The sequence below is a fragment of the Dermacentor andersoni genome, chromosome 4 (assembly GCF_023375885.2).
Source record: "Dermacentor andersoni chromosome 4, qqDerAnde1_hic_scaffold, whole genome shotgun sequence".
NCBI lineage: Eukaryota > Metazoa > Arthropoda > Arachnida > Ixodida > Ixodidae > Dermacentor > Dermacentor andersoni.
The window spans coordinates 5,608,239-5,635,902 of record NC_092817.1 but is presented as its reverse complement, the minus strand read 5'-3'; the positions used below and the strand labels follow the sequence as shown (position 1 = coordinate 5,635,902).

At 51.8% G+C, this 27,664-nt stretch overlaps 1 protein-coding gene across 1 annotated transcript in view; it reads left to right on the top strand.

Moving 5' to 3' along the window:
• The window catches only part of LOC126536037 (sushi, von Willebrand factor type A, EGF and pentraxin domain-containing protein 1-like), a 279,450-nt gene that overhangs the window by 140,995 nt on the left and 110,791 nt on the right, over positions 1-27,664 (top strand). The window contains exons 17-19 of the mRNA XM_072287493.1: positions 185-346; positions 11,470-11,721; positions 23,528-23,682. Of these exons, the coding sequence (XP_072143594.1) occupies positions 185-346; positions 11,470-11,721; positions 23,528-23,682 (569 nt within the window). The remainder of the gene's footprint in view (positions 1-184; positions 347-11,469; positions 11,722-23,527; positions 23,683-27,664) is intronic.

Below are 27,664 nucleotides of genomic sequence, written 5' to 3'. Positions count from 1 at the left end.
GCCAAGCCCGTAACCTCTAACAGTGGTCGAGCAACAGTGCTGTCTTGTATGCGTCACTGCAGACATGAGTGCGTGCGCAAACACAGCACAGATTCTAACAGAAGGCTGTGTGCCAAAAAGAGCTGTAAGGGATCAGTGGCTTGCGGAAGTGGCAGTCACTTTCTCCTGGTGTACCGTCTTGCAGATATGTGCGATGCCGGAACGTACTCGAAAAACGGACTCAAGCCATGCACCGCCTGCCCCATTGGCCATTATCAACACGGCAGAAACCAAACCACCTGCATTGCATGCGACGCCGGACTCAGCACGCGCATGACCGGCACCATCAGCAAGTCCGACTGTGTGGGTGAGTGTCCGTTACATTTAGTGTGTCCTTTGGAATATCCTTTGTCCTTTGGCCTTTGGCCATTGGAATATGAACCTGGCAACGTTTAACGCTAGAACGTTATCTAGTGAGGCGAGTCTAGCAGTGCTATTGGAGGAATTAGAGGGCAGTAAATGGGATATAATAGGGCTCAGTGAAGTTAGGAGGCCAAAAGAAGCATATACAGTGCTAAAAAGCGGGCACGTCCTGTGTTACCGGGGCTTAGCAGAGAGACGAGAACAGGAGTCGGATTCCTGATTAATAAGAACATAGCTGGTAACATACAGGAATTCTATAGCATTAACGAGAGGGTGGCATGTCTTGTTGTGAAACTTAATAAGAGGTACAAAATGAAGGTTGTAAAGGTCTACGCCCCTACATCTAGTCATGATGACCAGGAAGTCGAAAGCTTCTATGAAGACGTGGAATCGGCGATGGGTAAAGTCAGAACAAAATACAGTATACTGATGGGCGATTTCAATGCCAGGGTAGGCAAGAAGCAGGCCGGAGGCAAGTCAGTGGGGGAATATGGAATAGGCTCTAGGAATAGCAGAGGAGAGTTATTAGTAGAGTTTGCAGAACAGAATAATATGCGGATAATGAATACCTTTTTCCGCAAGCGGGTTGGCCGAAAATGGACGTGGAGGAGCCCGAATGGTGAGACTAGAAATGAAATCGACTTCATACTCTGCGCGAACCCTGGCATCATACAAGATGTAGACGTGCTCGGCAAAGTGCGCTGCAGTGACCATAGGATGGTAAGAACTCGAATTAGCCTTGGCTTGAGGAGGGAACGGAAGAAACTGGTACAATAGAAGCCAATCAATGAGTTAGCGGTAAGAGGGAAACTAAAGGAATTCCGGATCAAGCTACAGAACAGGTATTCGGCTTTAATCCAAAAAGAGGACCATAGTGTTGAAGCAATGAACGACAATCTTATGGGCATCATTAAGGAGTGCGCAATAGAAGTCGGTGGTAACGCCGTTAAACAGGAAACCAGTAAGCTATCGCAGGAGACGAAAGATCTGATCAAGAAACGCCAATGTATGAAAGCCTCTAACCCTACAGCTAGAATAGAACTGGCAGAACTTTCTAAGTTAATCAACAAGCGTAAGACAGCGGACATAAGGAACTATAATATGGATAGAATTGAACAGGCTCTCAGGAACGGAGGAAGCCTAAAAGCAGTGAAGAAGAAACTAGGAATAGGCAAGAATCAGATGTGTGCGTTAAGAGACAAAGCCGGCAATATCGTTACTAATATGGATGAGATAGTTCGAGTGGCTGAAGAGTTTTATAGAGATTTATACAGTACCAGTAACACCCACGACGATAAGGTGAGAGAGAATAGTCTAGAGGAACTTGAAATCCCACAAGTAACACCGGAAGAGGTAAAGAACGCCTTGGGAGCTATGCAAAGGGGGAAGGCAGCTGGGGAGGATCAGGTAACAGGAGATTTGTTGAAGGATGGTGGGAACACTGTCCTAGAAAGATTGGCCGCCCTATATACACAATGCCTCATGACCTCGAACGTACCGGAATCTTGGAAGAACGCTAACATAATCCTAATCCATAAGAAAGGGGACGCCAAAGACTTGAAAAATTATAGACCGATCAGCTTACTGTCCGTTGCCTACAAAGTATTTACTAAGGTAATCGCAAATAGAATCAGGAATACCTTAGATTTCTGTCAACCAAAGGACCAGGCAGGATTCCGTAAAGGCTACTCAACAATAGACCATATTCACACTATCAATCAGGTGATAGAGAAATGTGCGGAATATAACCAACCCTTATATATATAGCCTTCATTGATTACGAAAAAGCATTTGATTCAGTCGAAACCTCAGCAGTCATGAAGGCACTACGGAATCAGGGTGTAGATGAGCCATATGTAATGATACTGGAAGATATCTATAGCGGTTCCACAGCCACCGTAATCCTCCACAAAGAAAGCAACAAAATCCCAATAAAGAAAGGCGTCAGACAGGGAGATACGATATCTCCAATGCTATTCACAGCATGTTTACAGGAGGTATTCAGAGTCCTGGAGTGGGAAGAATTGGGGATAAAAGTTGATGGAGAATACCTTAGCAACTTGCGATTCGCTGATGATGTTGCCTTGCTTAGTAACTCAGGAGACCAATTGCAATGCATGCTGACTGACCTGGAGAGGCAAAGCAGAAGGGTGGGTCTGAAAATTAATCTACAGAAAACTAAAGTAATGTTTAACAGTCTCGGAACAGAACAGCAGTTTACGATAGGTAGAGAGGCACTGGAAGTGGTAAGGGAATACATCTACTTAGGGCAGGTAGTGACCACGGATCCGGATCAGGAGACTGAAATAACCAGAAGAATAAGAATGGGCTGGGGTGCGTTTGGCAGGCATTCTCAAATCATGAACAGCAGGTTGCCACTATCCCTCAAGAGGAAAGTGTATAACAGCTGTGTCTTACCAGTACTCACCTACGGGGCAGAAACCTGGAGGCTTACGAAAAGGGTTCTGCTGAAATTGAGGACGACGCAACGAGCTATGGAAAGAAGAATGATAGGTGTAACGTTAAGGGATAAGAAAAGAGCAGGTTGGGTGAGGGAACAAACGCGGGTAAATGACATCTTAGTTGAAATCAAGAAAAAGAAATGGGCATGGGCCGGACATGTAATGAGGAGGGAAGATAACCGATGGTCATTAAGGGTTACGGACTGGATTCCAAGGGAAGGGAAGCGTAGTAAGGGGCGGCAGAAAGTTAGGTGGGCGGATGACATTAAGACGTTTGCAGGGACAACATGGTCACAATTAGTACATGACCGGGGTAGTTGGAGAAGTATGGGAGAGGCCTTTGCCCTGCAGTGGGCGTAGCTAGGCTGATGATGATGATGATGATGATGATGATTTATAACGGAACTGGCTAACCTCACTGTCTTCCCTCCCCTTTGTCTCCTCCTCCTCCTTTATAACGGAACAAGTAGCCAACATGCTTATTCCCTAAGGCAGGTCAAGCGCACAAGGACACGGACGGCAAAAGGAATATAAACAAGGTGCTTCTTCCAGCTAATTTTATTTCAAAGAACCCCCGTATATATACATTCACTATTCAAGTCACGGCGCATGTGTCACAACCAATGATAACTATCTCGTTAACTGCGTGAGATGATGCCTCACCGCGCATGCTCATACCTTGCGCGTGTCTGCTGAACGCTATGATTACGCTATGAAAACATGATCCGATAAAAGGTGTTGACCAAAAGACCGTCAAAGGATAAAATGACGAGTATGAAAAGCTAGGAAGCGCTATATTGGGGGTGTGAACAAAATAGAGTGGCACACTGAAACAGCTGTAGTCTCAACGCACCAAAGGTTAGTCAGTCAGGAAACAGGAAGGAAAGAAAGGCCGGGGAGCAGAGTGGTTAGAACGTGTGGTGTTCTCCAAATCTTAGCGTTGTAGATAATTAAGTTCTTTTCTCGAGGGTGACACGGAAGGGGCGCTGACGCAACTCGAGCCAAGTCAATCGATGCACCATGCTTCGAAAATTTCTCGGGCGAAGGATTCTCTATATCTTCCGATTATGACAGTCTATTCTAAAAGTAGGGAACACCCATGTCTACATGTGGTGCAGTGCAAAGCCATATTGCTGTCCGATTTAAAAATAATAAATTATGGGGTTTTAGTACCAAAACTACGATTTGATTACGAGGCATGTCGTAGCGGGGTGCACATGAAAGTTGGAAATCCTGGGGTTCTTAACGGGCACCTAAGTCTAAGTGCACAGGTGTTTTCGCATTCTGCCCCCATCGAAATGCGGCCGCCGTGGCCGGGATTCGATCACACGACCTCGTGCTTAGTAGCCCAACACTATAGCCACTAAGCAACCATGGCGAGTAATAAATTTCTGTTGACATGACGTAAGTTCTTATTCATAAATGCGCCCGCAGGATAGCCGCGTGAGGCTGCTTGATGAACAACACAATATTGTCACGTGGTGGTGACGTTAAGAACACAGTAGCAATACTGTGAAAGGCAAAACTAGATTTTATTGGGCGAACCTGTGCCCACAAAACAGGCTACACTTATAGCACAACGAATGCGGCGAACACAGTCGGCGATCGTCGAAAATCTGATCAGCGGGTCAAGCGCGTCGGCTTTTATACGGAATCGTCGAATGTTCCAGACTAATAGTTGGGACCCGCGTGCCTTCCACAAAGTTCTACACCATTCGCGTCAGGCGAATAACTCAGATAACACAAGGTTCGGCGACAACAGACTGCGGATAGAAGCATCGATAACTTTCCAGAAACTTCGGATACATACAAGCGCGTCCCGCAGTGTGCGATAAGATTTGTTAGGCGGCGAAACATGGTCGCCCGATAAATATAAGTACACGTGTCAATATAATTTGCGGTACTCTTCACGACGTGTCGCAAAGCTTCCTCTTAATGAAGCGCAACTAAAAGAGTGTGCTCAAACTTACAGCGCATTATGTCTTAGTGCAGCGACTGGTCAGTGCGTAGGCTCGCTCACATTAACCGCGGCTGGCTGGACAATTGATTCGTTGAGCTCATTTTCTGGCCACTATTTGTTGTGAAAATCATGGCGAAGAAAAGTAGTTATCAAAATATATGTTTAAGCCACCTGGTTTCACTACTATCTGCGGTGGCATGGTTCTAAGGCGGCCCGAATGCTGCGGTAAAGTTAAGCCCCTTCGCCTGAAGGCTAAAGCGATGACAGCGATCCTAAGGTTTAGCGTCGCGTTTGAACTCCTTGGACGTTGCATCTAAATGCGACATGCAGGCACGATCTTGGCTCAACTCGGCAAGATGACTGCTGCTAAGCGGAAGCAATAGCAGGCGCCTAACGACGAGGCGTTGTTAGCATCGCACTTGGATTGTGCACGAAATGAGACGAGAAACCGTCGGCGTTAGCCAGTGTCCAGCAGGCTCGACGTTTGCTGCCCGTTCCGCTCAAACCAGCGTCAGTCGATCATAACGCACAAGTTTGGTCGAGTGGCCAGGCCTCCTCATACAACAAAGAGAGAGAGAGAGATAGAATCATAATCATAGGAAGGTCGACCAGGACACAGCCCGGTTGCCTACCCTGCATTGGTGGAAGGGAAAAGGGGAGGGAAAGGTTAAGAGAAAAGAAAGTTCGCAGTGGACATCGCCGACCAATAATAACTTTTTGCTCTATATCTCTGACGGTCACTCATTTCGCATCACATACGGTTACTCAATCAGGTAGATTCAAAAATCGCAGCAGCGCTTTTGTGGCCTTCTGTAGCTGGGATATGCGTAGCCATGGTCCCATAATCTTGTTCAAGGTGAATGGTTTTCTATCCAACTGATTTAGAGCTGTGCAGAGGTCATGTCTTTCGTTTTAAAAACATAGACAGTAGCACAAGCTGTTCTATGGTCTCCTCGGCACCCCAGGCATTACACTCGGCGCTATAAGCCATTATAATCAAACACTCATATGCATTGATGAATGCAGCGCCCAAGCGTAAGCGGCACAGCATTGTTTTCTTACTTCGCGCAAGCCCAGGTAACAGCCACGGCCGCATAGATGGGCCGAGAGAATGTAATCGATTCAGCGTGAATTCAGTTGCGTGCCACTTAATTACTTTGTTTTGCACAAAACAGCGGACACAAGAAAGACAACAGGACAAGGCGCTACTCTCAAATGACATCATTATCTCCTTCATGGAGAGCAGAATCCAGAAGAACATGCGCAGTGAGCACCATGTGCAGTAACCACCACAAAACCGATCACCACAGCACACTCACCTGACAAATTAAAGAAACATATTAAGCGCTGTACGAGGTTAAAGAAGGCACACTAATGCACTACGAACACGGTGACTGTATGAAAAAAGCTTCCGATAATTCTCGGGTGGTGGTAACACGGCTCTTTTTCAAAATCGTAGTATCATGAAACATAGCTTTGCACTTGTATATTTTACAATGTTGAGCTAAATGGGAGCCTGTGCCTGTCAATATGGATCGCTCGTGTTCTCTAAGACGCTCGTTAACACATCTGCCAGACTTTCCTACATACACTTTGCCACATGACAACGGAATCTTATTTACCACTCCGACGCTACTATCTACAAACTTCGCGTGGTTCTTCTCACAATCTGATTTTTTACTTGTTTTTGAAATACGGCTGCACAACATTGACAGTTTCTGAGAAATAGAAAGCACTACTGCGATTTGGTATCTAGTGGTGACATTCTTTAGATTGTGGGCCACTCTATGTCAATACTGCATAACTTCAGGCCTCTTCTTTTGTGCAACACACTTACTTTTGTGAGGCTTCCGTTTCAGTTTCTGAAGCAATATCTCAAAGACTGACGTCACCACCACACTTGGGTAACCCGCACCCTGCAGCCTATTGAACTTTGCAATGAAACTATGGTATCCGTTGTTTTGCGCTAAACAAGGTAATTATGGATTCGCACCAACCAGCCCGCCAATACATTGTGTGCCACTTTTCTAATGTGATCTTTCTTAGCACTAGCTTGCTTAAACACGACGTCGTGTCCTTTCGCGATCATATGATGGTACGTTTCTCGATTGTCCGACATGAGTTGTTCATAGGACCCGCAACGCAGAGCTGACGAATAGCATCGTAGGGCCGCCTTTGAGCCGCAGAAATCGCGCAACAATTAGCCTGTCGGTTGTTAATAAATCAATGACACCTCGGAGGCAACAAGTTCCCAACCGGTCGATGTTCTAACGTACGAAAACTTGCATCTGGTGCTTATTCGTCGTGATCGTATAACCACTGCACTTATCCACTCCGAGCTGATCTGAGCGGAAAGCTATCCGGGTATACGTGGACTCGGTCAAAGTAGAAAGTGTGCAAACAATCCAGAGCTTCTTGCTTCAAGGCCACGGTAGGCAGGTCAGTCTTCTTACAAAAAAGCTGTCTATGGCTAGGATCTGGAAGGCTAGGATCTGAAAAAGAAAACGTGTCCGAGATGTTGACAAAAACAAATCATCATGTGGGCCGATCTGGTGATAGTGCAAAAACGGTCGAAGCTCAATGCCACCCACCCCTGTGGGCTCGGGTACCTGTAACACGCCCTTGACCTACTCTAGTCACACGTGGGACACAAAGCGGTTCCAGGCACAAGGGCAACAAGGGAATTTCTTCAAAAAAAATTTTGTACAACTTTTTTCAAGGACTATTAAAACATTTGTGGCTCCAACTGCCGCAAATGCGCTGTACTCGCAGGCAACTTTCTGTGGCTATGGAGGGAAAGCTAGGGGCACGTGACTGTTGCACACGTGTTACCAGGCCAAGTAGTCCGGCAGCGTTTGACAATGCTTTTTGTTCCTCAGAACAGACTCTTAATTGACGCAGCTTCCTCGTGCGACGGCTTCTCCGTACACCAGACGCGGAAGGGCAAATGAAGTCGGTGAGGATAGCTATAGGGGCTTAGTAAAGCAAGCTATAGCTATAGGGGCTTGTTGGTACGGCATATCTTATTTTGTTGTAGCGCAAGCTGAACAAGGCCAACAGAAAGGCACATCTGACACACACAGCGCTATGTGTGTCAGATGTGCCTTTTTGTTGTGCTTGTTCGGCTTGCGCTACAACAAAATAAAAAAGGAAAGGCAAAGCCGCAAAATAAGTAAACCATTACACTCATTCGTGTGTCTTATTTAACTGTTGCTAATAAAGGCGTTTAGGATTTGTCTTCTCCTGCCTAAACTTACGTAGACTAAAACACGGGACACAATTCAGAAGCCTTCTCACTTGTGCGCGCTTTGCCTCCGTAGATTACCCTTCATAGCCACAGAAAGTTATCCGCAAGTATAGTGCCACTGCTGGCGCGTTCGTCGTCGTCGGCTCCTTGCACAGCTTGTTCCACTGTGAAAAAAAAAAGCTATCATCAGCAATGGCTCGAGCGTCGTCGTCTTCCACAACTGGCTCTGTTGCCGCTCATCATTCCAGCGTATAATTTCACGTCTTTTCTGTCGTCGTAGTGGGGAAAGCTGCGTTTGCGAGGGTATGAGCCATTCATTGTCTTACGTGAGGGACACATTTAGTAACAGAGGTTATACGCGAATGTGTGTGCGCACCTATATCGCACTGATGACCACACATTAGGACAATAAATATGCTCGTACCTTTGTTCAATATTCTTTGTCACATCTGTACCATGCGCTAAACAGCTTCGCTGGTCTTCCATGTTCGCAGAGTGGAAGGCCTCTGAAATTTTTTTTTATTCCTGGAACGGAAAGGCGCAGTTCAGGTTGTTTTAAACATCACAAAGTTGAGGGTGGACGTGCCGAGGGTGTGAAGCCCGATAGTAGGGAGGCACGATAGATGCTGACCACGTTGGAGAGTGACGCCTGTGGATTGTCGTTCTGGCAGGCAGGTAAGGGAGCCTGACTACATCCGTGAAACGTGAAAAATATGGGCCCTAAGCATGTCGGTGCTAATGTGAGACATGATCGGATGTTCTTGAGCCATTACAATTGTTCCTACTGTTGAGGCGCTCCGCGAAAGGCCGAGTTGGATGCGCAGTGCACACTGAAGTGCTTGAAGATTTGAATTGCATGTTTTAGCAAGCACGGGAGAGATGCAGCGTAGGAATCTAATCAAACTTGCTCGATACAACTGCAGCATAGATACCACTGATGATCCCCAGGATTTGCCGGCGATTAACTTGAAGATGTAGACAATAGATGTGAGCTTCTTCAAGTGGGCAATCTCAGGGCTCCAGGAGAGGTCCCGTTCAACAATAACACTCAAAGACCGATGATTCCTCTTGCAGGAGATAGGTTGGCCATAGATACATACTAGATAACCAGACATCGCTTTCCGCGTGAAAACGACTAGCGCACATTTTCTACCTAGAAGGTTAGGCCTTGTGTGCAAAGATAGCCAGGTGCGTGTGTTGCAGCCTTCTGTTGCCTCGCACGAAACTGCAGGCAACTCACCACTTATGCCTAGGTGCAGATGTCGTCGGCGCCGATTGAGACACTCACTGTTTCCGTGTTTCCGGTAGACATTCGGTCAGCCGAAGAAGGGCGAGGTTGAAATGAACACGGCTTGGAACACTGGTTTGGGGAATGTCACGGCATGTGTAGTGGTCGGTAGTTGGACCATCTTCCGTACGTACGAACAAGGATCTTTGTGTCAAGTAGTCTCGGCTCCATCGAAATACTCGACCTCCTAGTTGTCAAAAGTGCGTCTAGGATAGCTTCATGGGAAACATTGTCGTAAGCGCCATTCCTGTCAAGAAAGAGTGCTACTGATAATCGCTTCCAATATTTTTCCTGCTCTGCAGATGGCACTACGTCGATGACATTGGTAACCGGTGAACAGCCTTGTCAAAGTCCCGCCACAGAGTCAGGTTAAATTTTGTGCTGTTCAAGGCACCATTTGAGATGCATGAGGATCGTACGTTCCACGAGCTTCGCGGCACAGCAGACGAGTGCCATAGGGCGACTCGATGCCAGTTCCAGCGGTGACTTATCTGCTTTTAGCAGTGGTACTAGGCGGCTGCGTTTCCATTTCTGTAGAACGACGCCATCTTGCCATGACATATTAACCAGATTGAGCAGTTCTTGTCGCGTTTCCCGACCTAAGTGGCGCAAAACAGTATATATTATTCCAGCGGCCCTTGGTGAAGACGAACGCCTACAGAGCGTCATAGCAACATCTAACTCTTCTGTATAGAATGGTGCGTCGAGACTTGTTTCTCGTGGACCAGGAATGTAGCCTATAAAACAATGTCAGGGAGTAAAACTGTCCTGCCGACGACTTTTGTGCAAAATTCCTCTAGAACGTGTATCTCATGCCGTTACTTTTTTTTTACAGCAAGAGAGTTAAAAGGGTGTCGTTGCGGGAGGCATGAGCGAAAGCCCCGAGGGTACGCCACCCACGGGACAGTCGCTTTCGCATCCAGTGACTCAGAGAAGCATTTCCATACTTGATCCTCTAGCTTATCTATTCGGCACTGTATCTTCTTTTGCATGCGCCGAGCTACCCTGAGGTTAAAAATGGACTTCGTGCGCCTGTACCTCCTTTCAGCTCGGCGACGTAGTGCATGAAGCCTTTCCAATTCAGTTATTCTGTACGCTTTCATGAATGCGTGAAGCAACGCAGACAGTCTTGCATTCCGTCTGCAATGCTGTATTCTAACTTGCCTGCGATATGTTTCTTGCATGTGTCTTCTACAATATCTTCAAAGACTGACCAGTCGATAGGAGGGGGGCGTTCTTCTCCGGCAGCTGCTAGGGTGTCTCGATGTCCTTCCTCGCCCGCCGCTCCGTACAGACTGGAAACAACCGCGGCGTCTACTATGGTGTCCGCGATTCGTATGGTCAACGCCATAGTAGACGCCTTTCGCGGACGCCGTAGGGACGCGTTGCTGGTACTCGCGTGTCTTGAAAGCGATCTGCGACGTGGCCAAAGTGTGTGCCCGCGTGGGCCTCATCTTCAAAGTGATCCGCGATGTTTGCAGGGTGCGCGTAGTGCAGGCAGCTTCGTATGCGACGTGATTTCGACGTTTCGTTTGCATTGAAGCGACAGAAGCACGGAAACAAATTGCCTCGCGGCTACTGCTGCGATTACTAACTCCGGCGTTTTCGCAGAGTTTCCGCTGTCATTGAGTGAGATGTGCTCATCTTTACCTGTACGCGCGTGATACTGCGCTGGTTAACTTAGTTAAAGCAGGTTGATGGGCTAGTTGGTTTGAATCTATGATAGAATATGTAAGCGCGACTTAACAAGGACGGAAAAAGAAGCAGACACAAAGACAGCGCTGTCTCTGTGTGTCTGTTTCTGTCTACGTCCCCGTTGAGTCCCGATTACATATTCTATCATTGCTAATTTAGTCACTAAGCGACTGTTTACAAGCTTATATGGACGATAAAACTACTATGCTTACATTATGCAGTCATCTACTAATTTGCTATCGCAATCGGTGCTTCGCCTTTCGGGCGCAACTGCGAATTTTACATGCTATCGTTGTAAAACACCCCCCCCCCCCCCCCGTATAAAAAATTTCGACCCGTTTTAGTGATGGTTGGTTCGACTTGGGGAAGGGAAATAAAGCGAGTGCGTTGCGACTGGCTCATTGTGTTGCTGCAGCACCGGACCATTGCAAGCGGCTGCAGCCGTGCGCCAACGGGTCGACGTGCGTGGACGAGCCGAGCGGCTACCGGTGCGTGTGCCCCCCCGGTCTGAGCGGCAGCCGCTGCGAGCTGGACGCAGACGACTGCGCACCGGGCTTGTGCCAGAACGGCGCCAGGTGCATCGACGGCCGGGACTCGTTCACCTGCCTCTGCCCTCCGGGCTACGTGGGCAGCGCGTGCGAAATCGACGAGGACGACTGCGTGTCCGGTGGGTCTGCCACTCGCTTCAGCAGGGTACACTAGCTGATTGCACTTTGCGTACACGTATATTGACGCGTTCACAGTGATTATGTAGGTGCGCCGGCTAGAGTGGCCTTGTCCGCTGAAAGACTGGCAGCATGAGGAAGCATATCGACTGTTGGTTGCGTGAGAGCCGACTGAGTACCAAGCGTGTAGCTTTCACAGCGAAGCTGTTAAGGGCTAGTTACCCCAGGATTGTGTCGGAGGGTAGACACAAAACGATCATCATCAGGATTGGCTCCAGCGTCGTCGTCCTCTTCCACAGCTGGGCCCATTGCCACTCCTCGGCACTACCGCACGAACGCGCTCGTGCCACTAGTCCCTCGTTCGTCATCGTCATCAATTACTTAAGAAACACGAAGACGTAGCCAATTCTTGAGAACAACTTTAATGAACCGTCAAGATCCACCGAGTGATAAACACCGGGACCGCACGTTTCAGCTTGGCTGGTGAAGCCTCGCGGAGGTGAAGCAGGCGTTAAACATACGTGGGCCGATCCGAGGGATAGTGAAACGCCGGCCCAACGCGCGCGGGAGGAGCAGTTTGCCATTAAGGGTCTGACATACACAGCTTCGCTGGTAACCCTTCTTCACAGAGAGGAAGGGCACTGATCTATATATATATATATGTGTGTGTGTGTGTGTGTGTGTGTGTGTGTGTGTGTGTGTGTGTGTGTGTGTGTGTGTGTGTGTGTGTGTGTGTGTGTGTGTGTGTGTGTGTGTGTGTGTATTTATGTATGTATGTATGTAACATCAAGGCAGGTTATACAGTCTGATAGTTTTTGCGCTTTGTCGCCTCAACTATAGGTGTTCCATGTTTCAGTCGACTAAATCATTGAGTCGCCTTGAACGTTTAGTCATTTCGTAAAACTTTACAGCATAAAGCTCGTTGTCGCGCGCTTACCGTGTTCGCCTTTACGACTTAAGCGTACTTTTCTGTTCAGCTGTTTACGGAGCTGTTAGCGCGTATTATTCACCTCTTTCTACTTTACTGTCATTGTTTCTGCATGGATGATGCTTTCACTAGCCAAGATTATTGCCAAGATTTATTTATCACAGGAAGTAGGAGCCCGTTCCTGCGGCGAGCTTCGGCATTTTCCCTCAGCACAACCGAGTGAAAAAGTGCAGCAAAGAACGAAAGAGCAAACGCGAAGTGCTGCGGGTGATGAAGAAAAAGATATCCGTGCATCCGTGGCAGCCGCGGCGCCGGAGCGGAGAGAGAAAAATAACCAGAAAGCTTGCCTTCTTCCGTGGCATTGGCGACGCCCAAGCGGGGTAAAGAAAAAATAACGAGAAAGCTTGCCTACTTCTGCAGCAGTGGCGATGACGGAGCAGGGTAAAGAAAATACAACCAGAAAGCTAGCCTTCTTCCGCGGCAGTGGCGATGCCGCAGCAGGGCAAAAAAATATATATAATCAGAAAGCTCGCCTTCTTCCGCGGCAGCGGGGATGCTGGAGCAGGGTAAAGAAAAAACAACCAGAAAGCACGCCTTCTTCCGTGGCATTGGCGAAGCCCAAGCGGGGCAAAGAAAAAAATAACCACAAAGCTCGCCTTGTTCTGCGGCAGCGGCGATGTCGCAGCAGGGTAAAGAAAAATATAATCAGAAAGCTCGCCTACTTCCACAGCAGTAACGATGCCGGAGCAGGGTAAAGAAAAAATAACCAGGAAGCTCGCCTTCTTCAGCGGCAGCGGGGATGCTGGAGCAGGGTAAAAAAAAAGTAACCAGAAAGCTTGCCTACTTCCACAGTAGTCGCGACGCCAGAGAATGGTCAGAAAGCCCGCCTTCTTCCGCGGCAGTGGCAACGCCGGAGGAGGGTAAAGAAAAAATAACCAGAGCTCGCCTTCTTCCGCGGCAGGGGCGACGCCCAAGCGGGGTAAAGAAAAAATAACGAGAAAGCTTGCCTACTTCCACAGCAGTGGCGATGCCGGAGAATGGTCAATGAAATATAACCAGAAAGCTCGCCTTCTTCCGCGGCATTGCTATGCCGGAGGGCGGTAAAGAAAAAATAACCAGAAAGCCCGCCTTCTTCCGTGGCAGCGACGATGCTGGAGCAAGAGAGAGAGAGAATGAAACTTTTATTTGAAGTAGTGATTTGTCAGTCGACGTGGGAGGGTCCCTTATTCCAGGAGCCCTCTGGCTTGGATCGCCCTCCGGCCCCGGGCGACTAGTTCGCGCTGGTCGACCAGGTCCGGCTTGGAGATCGCAGCCTCCCACGTTTCAGCGAGGTGGTTTGGATCTGCGTCTGCTGCTATTAGTTGTGTCGCTGTGATGCTTTCTCGGGTGTTCTTGCATTGCAGGAGGAGGTGCGCCAGGGTGTCAGGCACGTTGCAGTGTGGACAGGTGTAGCTGTATAGCGTCGCGTGGAAGTGATGCAGCAAGATTCCGTGGGTAAATGTATTGCTCTGGAGTCGCCTGTAGTCGGTGCCTTCGTTTCTTGTTAGTTTGGGATGTGGTGGAGGGTACACCCTGCGTCCAAGCCGATAGTGTTGTAGTAGTGCTTGGTAAGTTAACGGTATTGTTTCCGTTTCCTCCGCTGATTTATGTGGGTGGGACCTTTCACGAATACCGTGCGGGGAAGCCCGGTTGACGCTTGCGCGGGCCGCGGTGTGTGCCGCTTCATTCCCCTCGAGTCCCTCGTGTCCCGGAACCCACATGATGCAGGTGTAGGGGGGAGGAGTATCGCCACGTTTCAGTAAGTTGATCGCTTTGGTGGAGACCCTGCCTTTCATGTAGTTGCGTGCCGCTGTTTGAGAGTCGGTGAAGACCACTATGGCATCCTCGCTTGTATGGGTGGCGAGTGCTATAGCGGCCTCCTCAGCTGTGTCCGCGCGTTTGGCGGGAATTGTCGCCAACGCCAGTGTCGTCCCCCTGTAGTCTGTGACGCTGATGGCGAAGGCGTTTCGGCCAGGATACTTGGCTGCGTCCACGTAGCGAGCCTGCGGGTCGTTACGGTGCTTGTGTCTGATGGCGTTTACCCTGGCGAGCCGTCTGCCTCGATGGTGTTCTGGATGCATGTTCCGAGGGATCTGAAGAACTTGTAAACATTCTCGCAGCTTCGATGTGATCTTTTCTTTACGTTCGCCATCGTGTTCTATGTTGGTTACATATCCTGTGCGTCGGAGGACTGCTCGGCCTGTGGTTGTGAGCTTGAGTCTCTCGATCTGGTTGATGAGGTGCGCTTCCGCGAGTTCTTCCCAGGAGTTGTGAACTCCCATGCGAAGCAATCGGTCAGTGGAGGCGGTTGTCGGTAGTCCTAGGGCGAGCTTCGTGGCCTTTCGTATTAGAAGGTTTAGCTTTTGTTTCTCGGCTGTCTTCAGGTTGAGGTAAGGAGTTCCGTATGTAATGCGGCTGTAAAGGAGGGCTTGTACCATTTGCAAAGTTTCGTGCTCTTTGAGGCCATTGCGGCGATTGGCCACGCGTCGTAACAGATGAGTAAGCTGTGCCACGGTGTTGTGTAGCCTGGGGAGTGTGGTGGAGCCGGATCCGTCCTTGTGTATATGGACTCCGAGGACTCGAAGTGAATCGACCTTCGGTATCGGGACTCCCTGGAGAAGGACTTGCGGGTCCGGTGCGTCGTGGCTTGGGGGCCGGCCCCGGGTGCGTGCCCCGAGTACTAACAGCTCGGATTTATCTGGGGCGCAGTGGAGGCCGCAGGTGTTGAGGTACCGTTCGATGATGTTGACTGCCTCCTGAAGACGGGTCTCCTGTTCGCCCGTGCTCGCGCCTCTCGTCCACAGTGTGATATCATCTGCATATAGAGCATGGGATATCCCTGGGACGGTGTCTAGGAGGCGGGGAAGGTTGAGGAGGGCCACGTTGAAGAGGAGTGGCGAGATTACCGAACCTTGTGGCGTACCCCTGTTAGGTAGGTGAAATGACTTGCTTCGGAGGTTGGCAATCCCCACCGTGGCCGTACGGTTGGTGAGGAAAGCGCGCATGTAGGCGTATGGTTTGGCACCGCAGCCGATATCTTCTAGATTACGGAGAATGGCTTCATGGCTCACGTTATCAAAGGCGCCCTTTACGTCTAGCGCTAGAATGGAAGACTTGCTGTGTTTGCTCAAATGGTCAAGAATATCTTCTTTTAGCTGGAAGAGGACGTCCTGCGTGGAGAGCATCTGGCGGAAGCCGAACATGGTGTGCGGATAGCGATCGTTTCCCTCGAGATGTGTGGTGAGCCGCTCGTTGACCATGTGTTCAAACAGTTTCCCGGCGCAGGACGTAAGGGAGATGGGGCGGAGGTTTGCGATGGAGATGGGTTTGTTTGGCTTGGGTACCATGGTTACCTCCGAGTGTTTCCAGGCTGTTGGTAGTTCGCCTTTAATCCAGCAGTCGTTATAATACCGAAGGAGAGCCGTCAACGCCCGAGGGGGTAGCTGTCGAAGGTGCTTGTAGGTGACTCTGGCTTTGCCCGGGCTCGTATTGCGTGTTATCCTAGAGAGGGCCGCCTGCAACTCTGCCTGTGTGAAAGGCCGATCTAGCTCTTCGTTCGGCGCTCCTTGGTACTCTCTGGGGGTGGAAAGGTTGGTGGCAGTGGTTTGCGGGTTAGCTGAGCCGTGTAGCTTCGTCTGAAGTTCTTGGAGTAGCTGATCCTCTGTGCCGCCATAGTTGTGGATTAGTCGGTGAATTGTATGTCTTTGTTGGGTTTTGGTGTGGGCGTCGTCGACCAGGGATCGAAGTATATGCCAAGTCTTCTTTGTGCTGAGGGTTCCTTGAAGTTGGTCGCAGAAGAATCGCCAGTTCTGACTCGCTAGCTGTTCAGCGTACTCCTGTGCCTGCATGCTTAATAGGGCAATTCGGCGCTGGAGCTTGCGGTTGAGCTTTTGGCGTCGCCATCGTTTGAGGAGCGATCGCCGAGCCTCCCATAAGTGCAGTAGGTGGTTATCGACCGCCGGGTTGTCCTCGTCTAGTTTAATCGTCCTGGTGTGGCCGTCAGCCGCACCTACGATACCGTTTAGCCAAGATTCAACGTCTTCGATGTCCGAATCGTTGTCAAGCTCATTCCTATACGCATTCCAGTCAGTGAGTCGCGCCTTTCCTGTCTTGTGCGCGCGGTGAGATTGTTCAACCTCGATTTGAATTATGTGGTGATCGCTCCCTAGCGTGTCCGGGAGTCGGGTCCACGTGGCCTTTCGCACGTCTCGAGTGAACGTGAGATCAGGATTGGTGTCCCGGGACACGCTGTTGCCCACTCGGGTGGGTTGGAGCAGGTCATTCCATAACGTAAGACCGTGCTGCTGTGCGGCATCGTGAACCCGTGCCCCTTTCTTGGTGGTATTGGGGTAGCCCCAGGCCGCGTGTGGGGCGTTAAAGTCCCCTACTACAACAAGCCGGTTGCCGTTTACGTTCTTGCGAAGGTCCCGGACGAAGTGGTCGTAGTGGAGTAGCTGCTCCCGCGGCGGGCTGTAGAGATTGGCTAGGTATAGGCTCTGTTGATTCTTGCGAGTCGGCAACACCTCCACTATGGTGTGTTCGATTTCAGTGTCTTCAATTTCGTGAGGCTGTACGGTTAGTGTCTTCTTGACAAGAATTGCGGTGCGGGCAGTCTGTGCCATAGTGTTGTAGCCGGGGAGCTTTATTTTCATGGTGTTGGTTTCCTGTAGCGCGATTATGTCAGGATTGTTTGCTTTGAGATATTCTTGCAGGTTGGCCGAGCGGGGTCTATAGGATCTGCAATTCCAGTGCCAAATGCGGAGGGTGGGAAGCGGCTCGGTATGTCTACGTTTGGGAGCCGCCATGTTGGTGGTTGTCCTCCACCTGGAGTAGGTGGTTTGGCGTTGTGGAGCTAGAATCCTCCGCGGATTCCCCTCGTACGGTCCTTCGTCCTTTTCGTTTGGTTCATAACTGCTCCGCCAGATGTTCATGAGTAACAAAATTCTTGTAAGCATAGGTCATGAAGTTGTGTTGTTGTGCCATGAAGCCATCCAGTTTGGCGTCGAGTGTGGTGACCGTACGGGTTAGTGGCTCTACCTTGTCCATGATTTTAGTTATCACTGTCTGTATGGTCCTGTCTACTGATGCGAGAAGTTTTGTAGTGAGGGTTTCCTCGAAGACTTGAAGGCGTCGTTCCACAAGGTCGAGAATCTTCGCTTCATGTGCTTGCAGCCGCTCGTCTACCCGCTTCATTATTCTGGTTTCTACATGTTTTAGTATGCTTTCTTCTACTCTCTTCGCTACTCTTTGCTCGAGTTCTGACATGTCGCACTCGGTTACCGGTTGTTGTTGTATCGTCCTCTCTAGATCCTGTACTTTATGTTCGAGAGTCCGTATCGTCGCTGTTTCGCCCGAACTGCTGGGGTTGCGTGAGGAATTCGAGGCGCTGCTTCCGTTCGCCGCGGCGACGTAAGTGATTCGCCTAACGGAGCGAGACCGTGACCGAGAGCGGGATGTAGAGCGCGATCTTAGGATAGAGCGAGAGCGACTCCGGCCAGGTCTTTGTCGAGGCGAGGGCCCCCGTGAGCTATCTGATGTGGTAACCAGCGCGGGGAAGTCTTCGGTGCTCGAGCTCCAGTGATTCTGTCGGGCGCGAGCGTTGTCAAGTTGCTGTCTTCTTACTTGGTAGGGAGGCGGGTTGTTACGGAGTTTCTTCTTACATTCCTTGCCTGCCGTTTCGTGGTCTCCGCCGCAAATTTTGCACTTCGGGTGACAATCGTGTTCTTCCGTGACCCCATCGCGCCCGCATGTGTAGCAGAAGTTGGCTCTCGGCTGAGGACATATATCCTGTCTGTGTCCGATGGCGCCGCAGGTTCTGCAGTATTGGACGGATTTTCGGTAGGGCTTGCATCTGTAGTCACCGCTCTGGTACGTTACGTAATAAGGGACGTGCTGTCCGTCGAAGGTGATAACCGCGGCTGTTGAAGACCCTAGCATGCGCGCGCCGAGAACCGTGTATCTTGAGTCCACTCGAAGGCCGGCAACAATCTCCGCGGGACTTGTACCCGGTTCGAGGCCGTATATCACTCCGCGGCACACATCGTCTGGGTGCCGGATGTGGGGATTTACTTGATAGGCGGTTCCGCCGAATTGTATGGTGTTGATATGCTGCAGTTTGGAAGCTCGTTCCGTACTTGCCGTGCTCGCGATGATCACATTCTCTAGTTTCTGCACTTGTACTCGGACATTATCGTGAAAGTCTTGCTGGACCAAACCACTGGATCTTCCGATGGCTTGTGTCACTGCGATGAGTGTGTGCTTCGAGAGGTCAAGACCTGCTTGAGGGCGGAAGACGATCTTGAAGTCGTCAGTAGGGAAGGGGCGCATCTTCAGAATGCGTTGACGCTGCGGCAGTGGTTGTGCTTGAGGCTTGGGGTCTGGTTTCAGGACTTCCATGGCTCTTTCCTCGGTGGATTTATTGTCTTCTTTTGCTAATCTGCCTTTACGACCAACTTGTAGCCACTCGATGTGGGCTTTACCCGTCGTTTTGCCGCTATTCGCGTCGTATGTCCACTGTGGTGTGGTATCGGTGTTAGCCCCGGTCACCTCCATTCGCGCCGTTGTCGGCTCTTCTTGTAAAGCGTTCGCCATCTCTGTTTCCAGAAAAGCGGGCGCGCTTCGCCTCAGATGCTGGTTCTGCGCGATTCACTTCTGCTGCGAGAGCGCCGTGCGCGTGCACCGCGGGCATGCAGGCGCGAGCCGCTGGTCTCCTGCTCGTGCCACGGGTGCCCCGGCGTTAGGGTTATACTGGAGCGCACGGTCACACAATGTTCAGGGTTCGATAATTCGAGTAGAGGTCCACTCACTGCGTCGTGGCTGGTGTCAAACGATGCCTTGCAACTTCAGGAATCCGAGGTTACCAAATTCGCTGAGTTTCCAAGCAACGTTCCGCACAAAATAGCGAGAAAAGCAGGAGCCCATGTGAGGTACGACTGTGCTCCTCGGCCCCCTGGCGGTTTTTTCATCGCTGGAGCAATGTAAAGAAAAAATAACTGGAAAGCTGGCCTTGTTCTGCGGCAGTAGCGATGTCGGAGCAGGGCAAAGAAAAAGTAACGACAGAGCTCGCCTACTTCACCAGCAGTGGCGATGTCGGAGCAGGGTTAAGAAAATGTAACTAGAAAGCTCGCCTTCTTCCGCGGCAGGGACGATGCCGCAGCTGGGTAAAGCAAAAATAACCAGAAAGCTTGCCGACTTCCACAGCAGAGCGATCCCAGAGCAGGATCAAGAAAAAATAACCAGAAAGCTCGCCTTCTTCCGTGGTAGGGACTATGCGGGAAGAGCATAAAGAAAAAATGACCAGAAACCTCGCCTTATTCCGCGGCAGTGGCGATGCCGGAGTAGCGTAAAGAAAAAAATAACCAGAAAGCCCGCCTTCTTCCGTGGCAGTGGCGACGCTTCTGGTCTTCGACGGCAGTCGTGGCGCCGGAGCGGAGTAAAGAAAATATAACCAGAAAGCTCGCCTTCTACTGCGGCAGTGGCGATGCCTGAGCAGGGTAAAAAAAATAGCCAAAAAGCTGGCCTACTTCCAGAGCAGTAACGAAGCCGGAGCAGGGGAAAAAAACCAGAAAGCTCGGCTTCTTCTGCGGCAGCGGTGGCGCCGGAGCGGAGTAAAGAAAAAATAACATGAAAGCTCGCCTTCTGCGGCAGTGACGATGCCTGAGCAGGGTGCAAAATAACCAGAAAGCTGGCCTACTTCCAGAGCAGTAACGAAGCCGGAGCAAGGAAAAAAAAAATAACCAGAAAGCTTGCCTTCTTTGACGGCAGTGGCGGCGCGGGACCGGAGTTTAAAAAGATAACCGGAAAGTTCGCCTTCTTCTGCGGCAGTGGCGATACCTGAGCAAGGTACAAAACTAACGAAGCCGGAGCAGGGAAAAAAAAAGGCCGTGGCTTAGCTTGGTTAAGCCTGGTGATTGCGAAGCAATAGTGTGTTATTCTCGGATCAGCTGGTAGTATGGCTGGTGGTAGTCTTGGGTTATGCTAGTGTTACGGCTTACAGTGAATCATCTAAGAGGAAGTCATCCGTCGAATCCGTGTATGCCGACAAACATTTCCCTCACCAGCGTGCCCATTACAAAATCTTCCAGTATCGATTGGCCGACGGTGCGGTAACACTCCATTTTCTCCGCATCGTAAGATATGCCCACTCTGACCGTAGCGCCCCTGGTGAGAGGAGCGGGAGTTAGGCCGCCGTTGGTGGCTACCGCCTCGCCTCGCGACGGCGTGAGATGGGGCCCCGTTTTTACACAGCTGGTGTGACGTCACTAGGTCACGTGGTGTGAAGTCACCAAGCGAGATCACGCTAAAGGTCAATGGTGCCTACCACCGCCTCGCCACGGAACGGGCTGAAGTGCGACCTAAAGTAGTATTGCTTCGCAATAATAACCAGAAAGCTCGCCTTCTTTAGCGGCAATGGCGGCTCCTGTCGAGCGGTCGTAAAAAAAATGGCCGTGGCTTAGCTTGGTTAAGCCTGGTGATTGCGAAGCAATAGTGTGTTATTCTCGGATCAGCTGGTAGTATGGCTGGTGGTAGTCTTGGGTTATGCTAGCGTTACGGCTTACAGTGAATCATCTAAGCACCAGCACGTCCAGGTGCATCTCGGACTTGAGCACGCCGTTGGCGAACGCCCGTATCGAGCTGAAGGACGAGAGGTCCAAGTAGCGCATGACGACGTTCTCGATGCTCGACACCCGCCGAACGTCGGCGGCTGCGAGGAGGCCGCTGCTGATGTCGCGACACGCGAGGATGACTCGGGCGCCGCGCCGCGCCCCTGGTGAGAGGAGCGGCAGTTAGGCCGCCGTTGGTGGCTACCGCCTCGCCTCGCGACGGCGTGAGATGGGGCCCCGTTTTTACACAGCTGGTGTGACGTCACTCTAGGTGACGTGGTGTGACGTCACGCAGCGAGGTCACGCTAAAGGTCAATGGTGCCTACCACCGCCTCGCCACGGAACGGGCTGAAGTGCGACCTAAAGTAGTATTGCTTCGCAATAAAAAATTGAGAGACGCTTAAGCTTCGCCTTTAAGCGTGGAACGCTGTAGCGTTCAAAGACCCCGAGTGCTCCTGACGCTTCCCTGCAAATGCGGCTAACGTAAACGTTTACCTGCAAAGGGTGGCGGCAAATGCTACGCACGAAGACGAGCTGTCTTGTTCTTTTACTTCGTTTCCATGCGCTGCGGGCGCCACCACTGCCGTGGTTGCGCGGAGGGGAGTTTCGTCTGGATGGTATTGGAAGGGAGCGAGCTGAACACGCCGCTCCCACTAGGGTAGACCTCAAATGGCAGCTGCAAAATGTGTTTGTGTTTGAGTTTCCGTGTAACAGAATTAAGTTTTCTCGTATATTCAAATTACAATCCGACCTTATCATGTGAGTAGGTAGTGGTTAGGCCATACTTTACGAATTTACTAGCGTATTTTACTTTGAGAAATTCAATTATTACAGGAGTGCAGATTTTCGGGCTAGTGGGTTCGTTGCATCAATTGAAGTCATAGCGCTGGAGCTTGACACGGACATGAAGGACGACAGGACGTACGCTTTATTTCAGTAACGCCTACGCGCCAACCGGAGGGTCTGCGTGCATCGCGATGCGTGGTTCGGGATGATTTTTCTCTGACAGACGGCGCCGCCGACAATGGATTTTCTGCGATGAGGGGTCTTCAACGCTGTAGCGTTAGAAAGCACCAGGAAGTCCATCGCGTCGCGTAGCGTTCGCCGCAAGTTTTTCCTGGTAATGATTAGGGTTGCGTATTCCGCAGTGCTGGGAAGCGCAAACTGTCTCCGGTTTGTACAGTATTGTCACGTTGTAGTGGCGGGGAACAACACAGAAGCAAAGGGTAAGGATCACAGAACTAGGTCTTAGCTGGGCTAACCTGTGCCCACAAAAGCAAGCGACACCCAAAGCACGGTAGCGGTTAGCATAGTAGGCGATCGTCAAAATCTGTTGAGCGGGTCAAGCGCGTCGGCTTTTATACGAGAGTCATCGAAGGCTTCCGATTAATTGCTGGTGGCCGCGTGTCTTCGAGAAAGTACTACACAATTCGCGTCGCGCATGCAATGATATTATACAACGTTTGGTGACACAGACAGCGGATAGAACCATCGATAACATTCGAGAAACTTCCGATACATGCAGTCGCATCCTGCGCTGAGCGATAACGTGTAACATATGTAGCCGGTGAAAAGGCGGTCAACGCAGAAAGATAAACAAGTACACATGTTAGTATTGCGCCGCGCGTCGCGGCTCTGCCAGCCGGTGTGGTGGTTGTTGCGATGCCTGAATCTATGGCGAAATAAAAACAAGCAAATATAGAGCTGTGCTCAAATTTCGCGTTAGAGAGTATTGTAATCATCGGTGAAATTTTTGTGATAGTCTACACTGGGTGTGTATGCGGCTTGTACGACTTGCGTACACAGCGAAGTTTAGAGAGTCACTTTCGCAGCTACGCCGCACATCCTGGAAAGTGGCTTGGCAAAACTGATGGCGGCATTGAAATTGAGCGCGCCGAACACGCGTCCATGAGACACTGCAACTGGGGAAGTATTCCGTAGGAGTCCACCTAGTGGACTGTCCATTTCGGTCGCTGCTGATTGGCTGGTGCCGCTCGTCTCCTCCTGGCTCCTACAGCTGCATCCAATTAGCAGCGGCCGAAATGGACAGTCCACTAGGTGGACTCTTACAGAATACCCCACCCCCCCCTGCTCATGGATTCCATTTGAAAAACAGGAGCGCTGTTTAGATGTTTAGATGCGACGAGTTGATCTTGCGGGAGCTGCTGCTGAATGAGTCTGAATCGTACCAACAGTTCTTTCGTGAACATTCTGATATTGCTGCGCGTTCGTTTGCAGCTCCCTGCTTGAACGGCGCCACGTGCATTGATGGCGTCAACGAGTTCACCTGCCACTGCGCTAGGGGCTTCACTGGCAAGCGCTGCGAGGCGGCCTTCCACGACTGTGCCATGATGCCTTGTCGGAACGGCGGATCCTGCTTCGAGAGCTTCGCGGTAAGCGGAAACGACAAAGAGAACAATTAATATTATTATTATTATTATTATTATTATTATTATTATTATTATTATTATTATTATTATTATTATTATTACCTTCTAATGGTTCACCGTTTCCCTCTGGGGACGCAACGCTCCTGCTACTAAAGGCACCGCTGTTCTCACAGCTGTACAGAACCATGCGTCGAGTGCATTGAATTTTGCCCGCCCATTTTGGGCATCATGTGTGGCGAGCGCATATTACTTGTGTGCTGATTATGAAGATCTCACTACCTTTCTATTTTTATTGCGCAGCATTCTTCGGCTAGGGGTCCTGTGTCATTTTCTGATCCGTTCCGTTCTTCCTTACGTTTTTACGTTTCACGTCCCCAAATACACCTAGCGCCATGTAGGCTCGATCAGGTGAATTTCTGTGAATGCGCAAAGTTATGTAGGTTTACCGCCGCCTTCTTGTGGGCACACCAACCTGCTATATGACACTTTTGTCAAAAAGCCGCCAGGTGCCCACAGCCATGCGCCCAAAGCTGAAATGATAGAGTTTGATGCAATAATTACTAGAGGTAACTCTGGCATGGGAGCTGCAAGTGGGGTAGTTCAGCCAGTATGGAAGTGATGGTTAGTAAACATATTATTGCAAATAGCATTCTTTGTCTACTTAACCCCTTTTGTATCTGTCTGTCTGTCTGTCTGTCTGTCTGTCTGTCTGTCTGTCTGTCTGTCTGTCTGTCTGTCTGTCTGTCTGTCGGTCGGTCGGTCGGTCGGTCGGTCGGTCGGTCGGTCGGTCGGTCGGTCGGTCGGTCGGTCGGTCGGTCGGTCGGTCGGTCGGTCGGTCGGTCGGTCGGTCGGTCGGTCGGTCGGTCGGTCGGTCGGTCGGTCGGTCGGTCGGTCGGTCGGTCGGTCGGTCGGTCGGTCGGTCGGTCGGTCGGTCGGTCGGTCGGTCGGTCGGTCGGTCGGTCGGTCGGTCGGTCGGTCGGTCGGTCGGTCGGTCGGTCGGTCGGTCGGTCGGTCGGTCGGTCGGTCGGTCGGTCGGTCGGTCGGTCGGTCGGTCGGTCGGTCGGTCGGTCGGTCGGTCGGTCGGTCGGTCGGTCGGTCGGTCGGTCGGTCGGTCGGTCGGTCGGTCGGTCGGTCGGTCGGTCGGTCGGTCGGTCGGTCGGTCGGTCGGTCGGTCGGTCGGTCGGTCGGTCGGTCGGTCGGTCGGTCGGTCGGTCGGTCGGTCGGTCGGTCGGTCGGTCGGTCGGTCGGTCGGTCGGTCGGTCGGTCGGTCGGTCGGTCGGTCGGTCGGTCGGTCGGTCGGTCGGTCGGTCGGTCGGTCGGTCGGTCGGTCGGTCGGTCGGTCGGTCGGTCGGTCGGTCGGTCGGTCGGTCGGTCGGTCGGTCGGTCGGTCGGTCGGTCGGTCGGTCGGTCGGTCGGTCGGTCGGTCGGTCGGTCGGTCGGTCGGTCGGTCGGTCGGTCGGTCGGTCGGTCGGTCGGTCGGTCGGTCGGTCGGTCGGTCGGTCGGTCGGTCGGTCGGTCGGTCGGTCGGTCGGTCGGTCGGTCGGTCGGTCGGTCGGTCGGTCGGTCGGTCGGTCGGTCGGTCGGTCGGTCGGTCGGTCGGTCGGTCGGTCGGTCGGTCGGTCGGTCGGTCGGTCGGTCGGTCGGTCGGTCGGTCGGTCGGTCGGTCGGTCGGTCGGTCGGTCGGTCGGTCGGTCGGTCGGTCGGTCGGTCGGTCGGTCGGTCGGTCGGTCGGTCGGTCGGTCGGTCGGTCGGTCGGTCGGTCGGTCGGTCGGTCGGTCGGTCGGTCGGTCGGTCGGTCGGTCGGTCGGTCGGTCGGTCGGTCGGTCGGTCGGTCGGTCGGTCGGTCGGTCGGTCGGTCGGTCGGTCGGTCGGTCGGTCGGTCGGTCGGTCGGTCGGTCGGTCGGTCGGTCGGTCGGTCGGTCGGTCGGTCGGTCGGTCGGTCGGTCGGTCGGTCGGTCGGTCGGTCGGTCGGTCGGTCGGTCGGTCGGTCGGTCGGTCGGTCGGTCGGTCGGTCGGTCGGTCGGTCGGTCGGTCGGTCGGTCGGTCGGTCGGTCGGTCGGTCGGTCGGTCGGTCGGTCGGTCGGTCGGTCGGTCGGTCGGTCGGTCGGTCGGTCGGTCGGTCGGTCGGTCGGTCGGTCGGTCGGTCGGTCGGTCGGTCGGTCGGTCGGTCGGTCGGTCGGTCGGTCGGTCGGTCGGTCGGTCGGTCGGTCGGTCGGTCGGTCGGTCGGTCGGTCGGTCGGTCGGTCGGTCGGTCGGTCGGTCGGTCGGTCGGTCGGTCGGTCGGTCGGTCGGTCGGTCGGTCGGTCGGTCGGTCGGTCGGTCGGTCGGTCGGTCGGTCGGTCGGTCGGTCGGTCGGTCGGTCGGTCGGTCGGTCGGTCGGTCTGCCCGTCCGTCCGTCCATCCGTCCTCTTTCGCGGACGCCGTGGTCCAAGTTATTGACTTGCTTTGGCCACTAGGTATATGCTATAGACGTGATACCGTCGCGGTAGTACCATCGTCGTCATTCCACCTTCATGACCTTACTCTCATCATGACGTCGTCGCCACGCTTTCCACCCCGATCCAATGCCCCAAGTTGTGTATTAGCTTGGGGTACTAAGTGTACCGTCATGGTCGTTGCATAGTCTTGATTCCAGCTTTGTCATCTGACTCTCGTCATGCCGTGGTCGACACGTGGTCAAACTATAATTGTCATCACTGCTGTAATATCATCCTATTGTCCTCATGCCGCCTCCATCGTTACATTGAGGTCCATTTTTCTTGGTCGTTCTCTTATAATCTTACTGTCGTCATTATATCGTGATTATGGCGCCTCTGACATACCGTCATCGCGAGACAGTCGCTATCATGCATCCGTTGCCACACCGTCATCGTCATGCCGTCGTGGTTGTGCCATTGTCGTCACAATAGCTTTGTCATCCGACGTTCGTCATGCCATCGTCATGACGCTATCTTAGTCATAGAGATTTCGTACGTACTCCGGTGGCCTAGCAGTCGAAACAATCCCCCATCCATCACTGTTGCCATCAAAGGCACCCATTTTCCTCAAGGCCCGCGAGCGAGAATGCTGGGAAACCATGTACAGGCGGACGCACGTGCGAACCACACAATATATCTTCTCAGACGGGAGGCGGTAAAGATAATCCACATGCTCCGACGAGTCAGTAAACGCCGCACGGGTCTGAAGGAGCCTGATCTGCTCCGGCTCACGGAGGCTTGCTTAGTCAGCCGGTTTACATAGCGTCTTCCCTTTCACAGACTCGCTCAAGGACAGACAGTGCATGTGAACACTGTCCTGGCTGTCAAGATCGCGCTAGGGTTTGCTCATTTCACCTCAACAGAATGCCTTCTACCCTTCGGCGCAAAGAACACCCTCGTCGAGCATCTGGAGGCACAGTGGGTCAGCCAACAACGGCTGCTGCTGACTCCCGCCGGCGTCCACCTCCTAGGCAGGCGGGGATGAACCGTCCCAGACCCCCTACAAGGGACTGCACAGCGCACTGTCCTCACATACATTTCAAACGTTCTGGTTGTTCTGCCCAAATTCAAGCACATGCAGACCGAGCGCGCCGGAGGCCACCGTCGTGCACGACTCAGGCTCCTCACACATCTATTGGGCGCTCAGCCGGAGAACACAACCGTATTACACTGACGCAGCACCATCCCTTCGCAGCGTTTACCTGAACAGCACAGCCACAGCCTACATCACACAACAGGCTCTAATTACAGACTCCTCTTCCGCACACAGACACCCGACACACGAGCATGAAATGTTCGTTTCTCGCTGCCAGAACACTTCACACCAGCGTTGTGACAGCAATTGCTCGTGGTCATCGAGTGAGATGTGTTTTTATCTTTGTCTGAGCAGGCGTGGCACCATATTATCATACGCGTATTTTCCAGTGTTGGGCATATTTATACTGACGGTTCCACAAACATCCAGTGTTCGTCCGGTGCTGCAGTCGTCCCAGAAAGAGGTATTACCA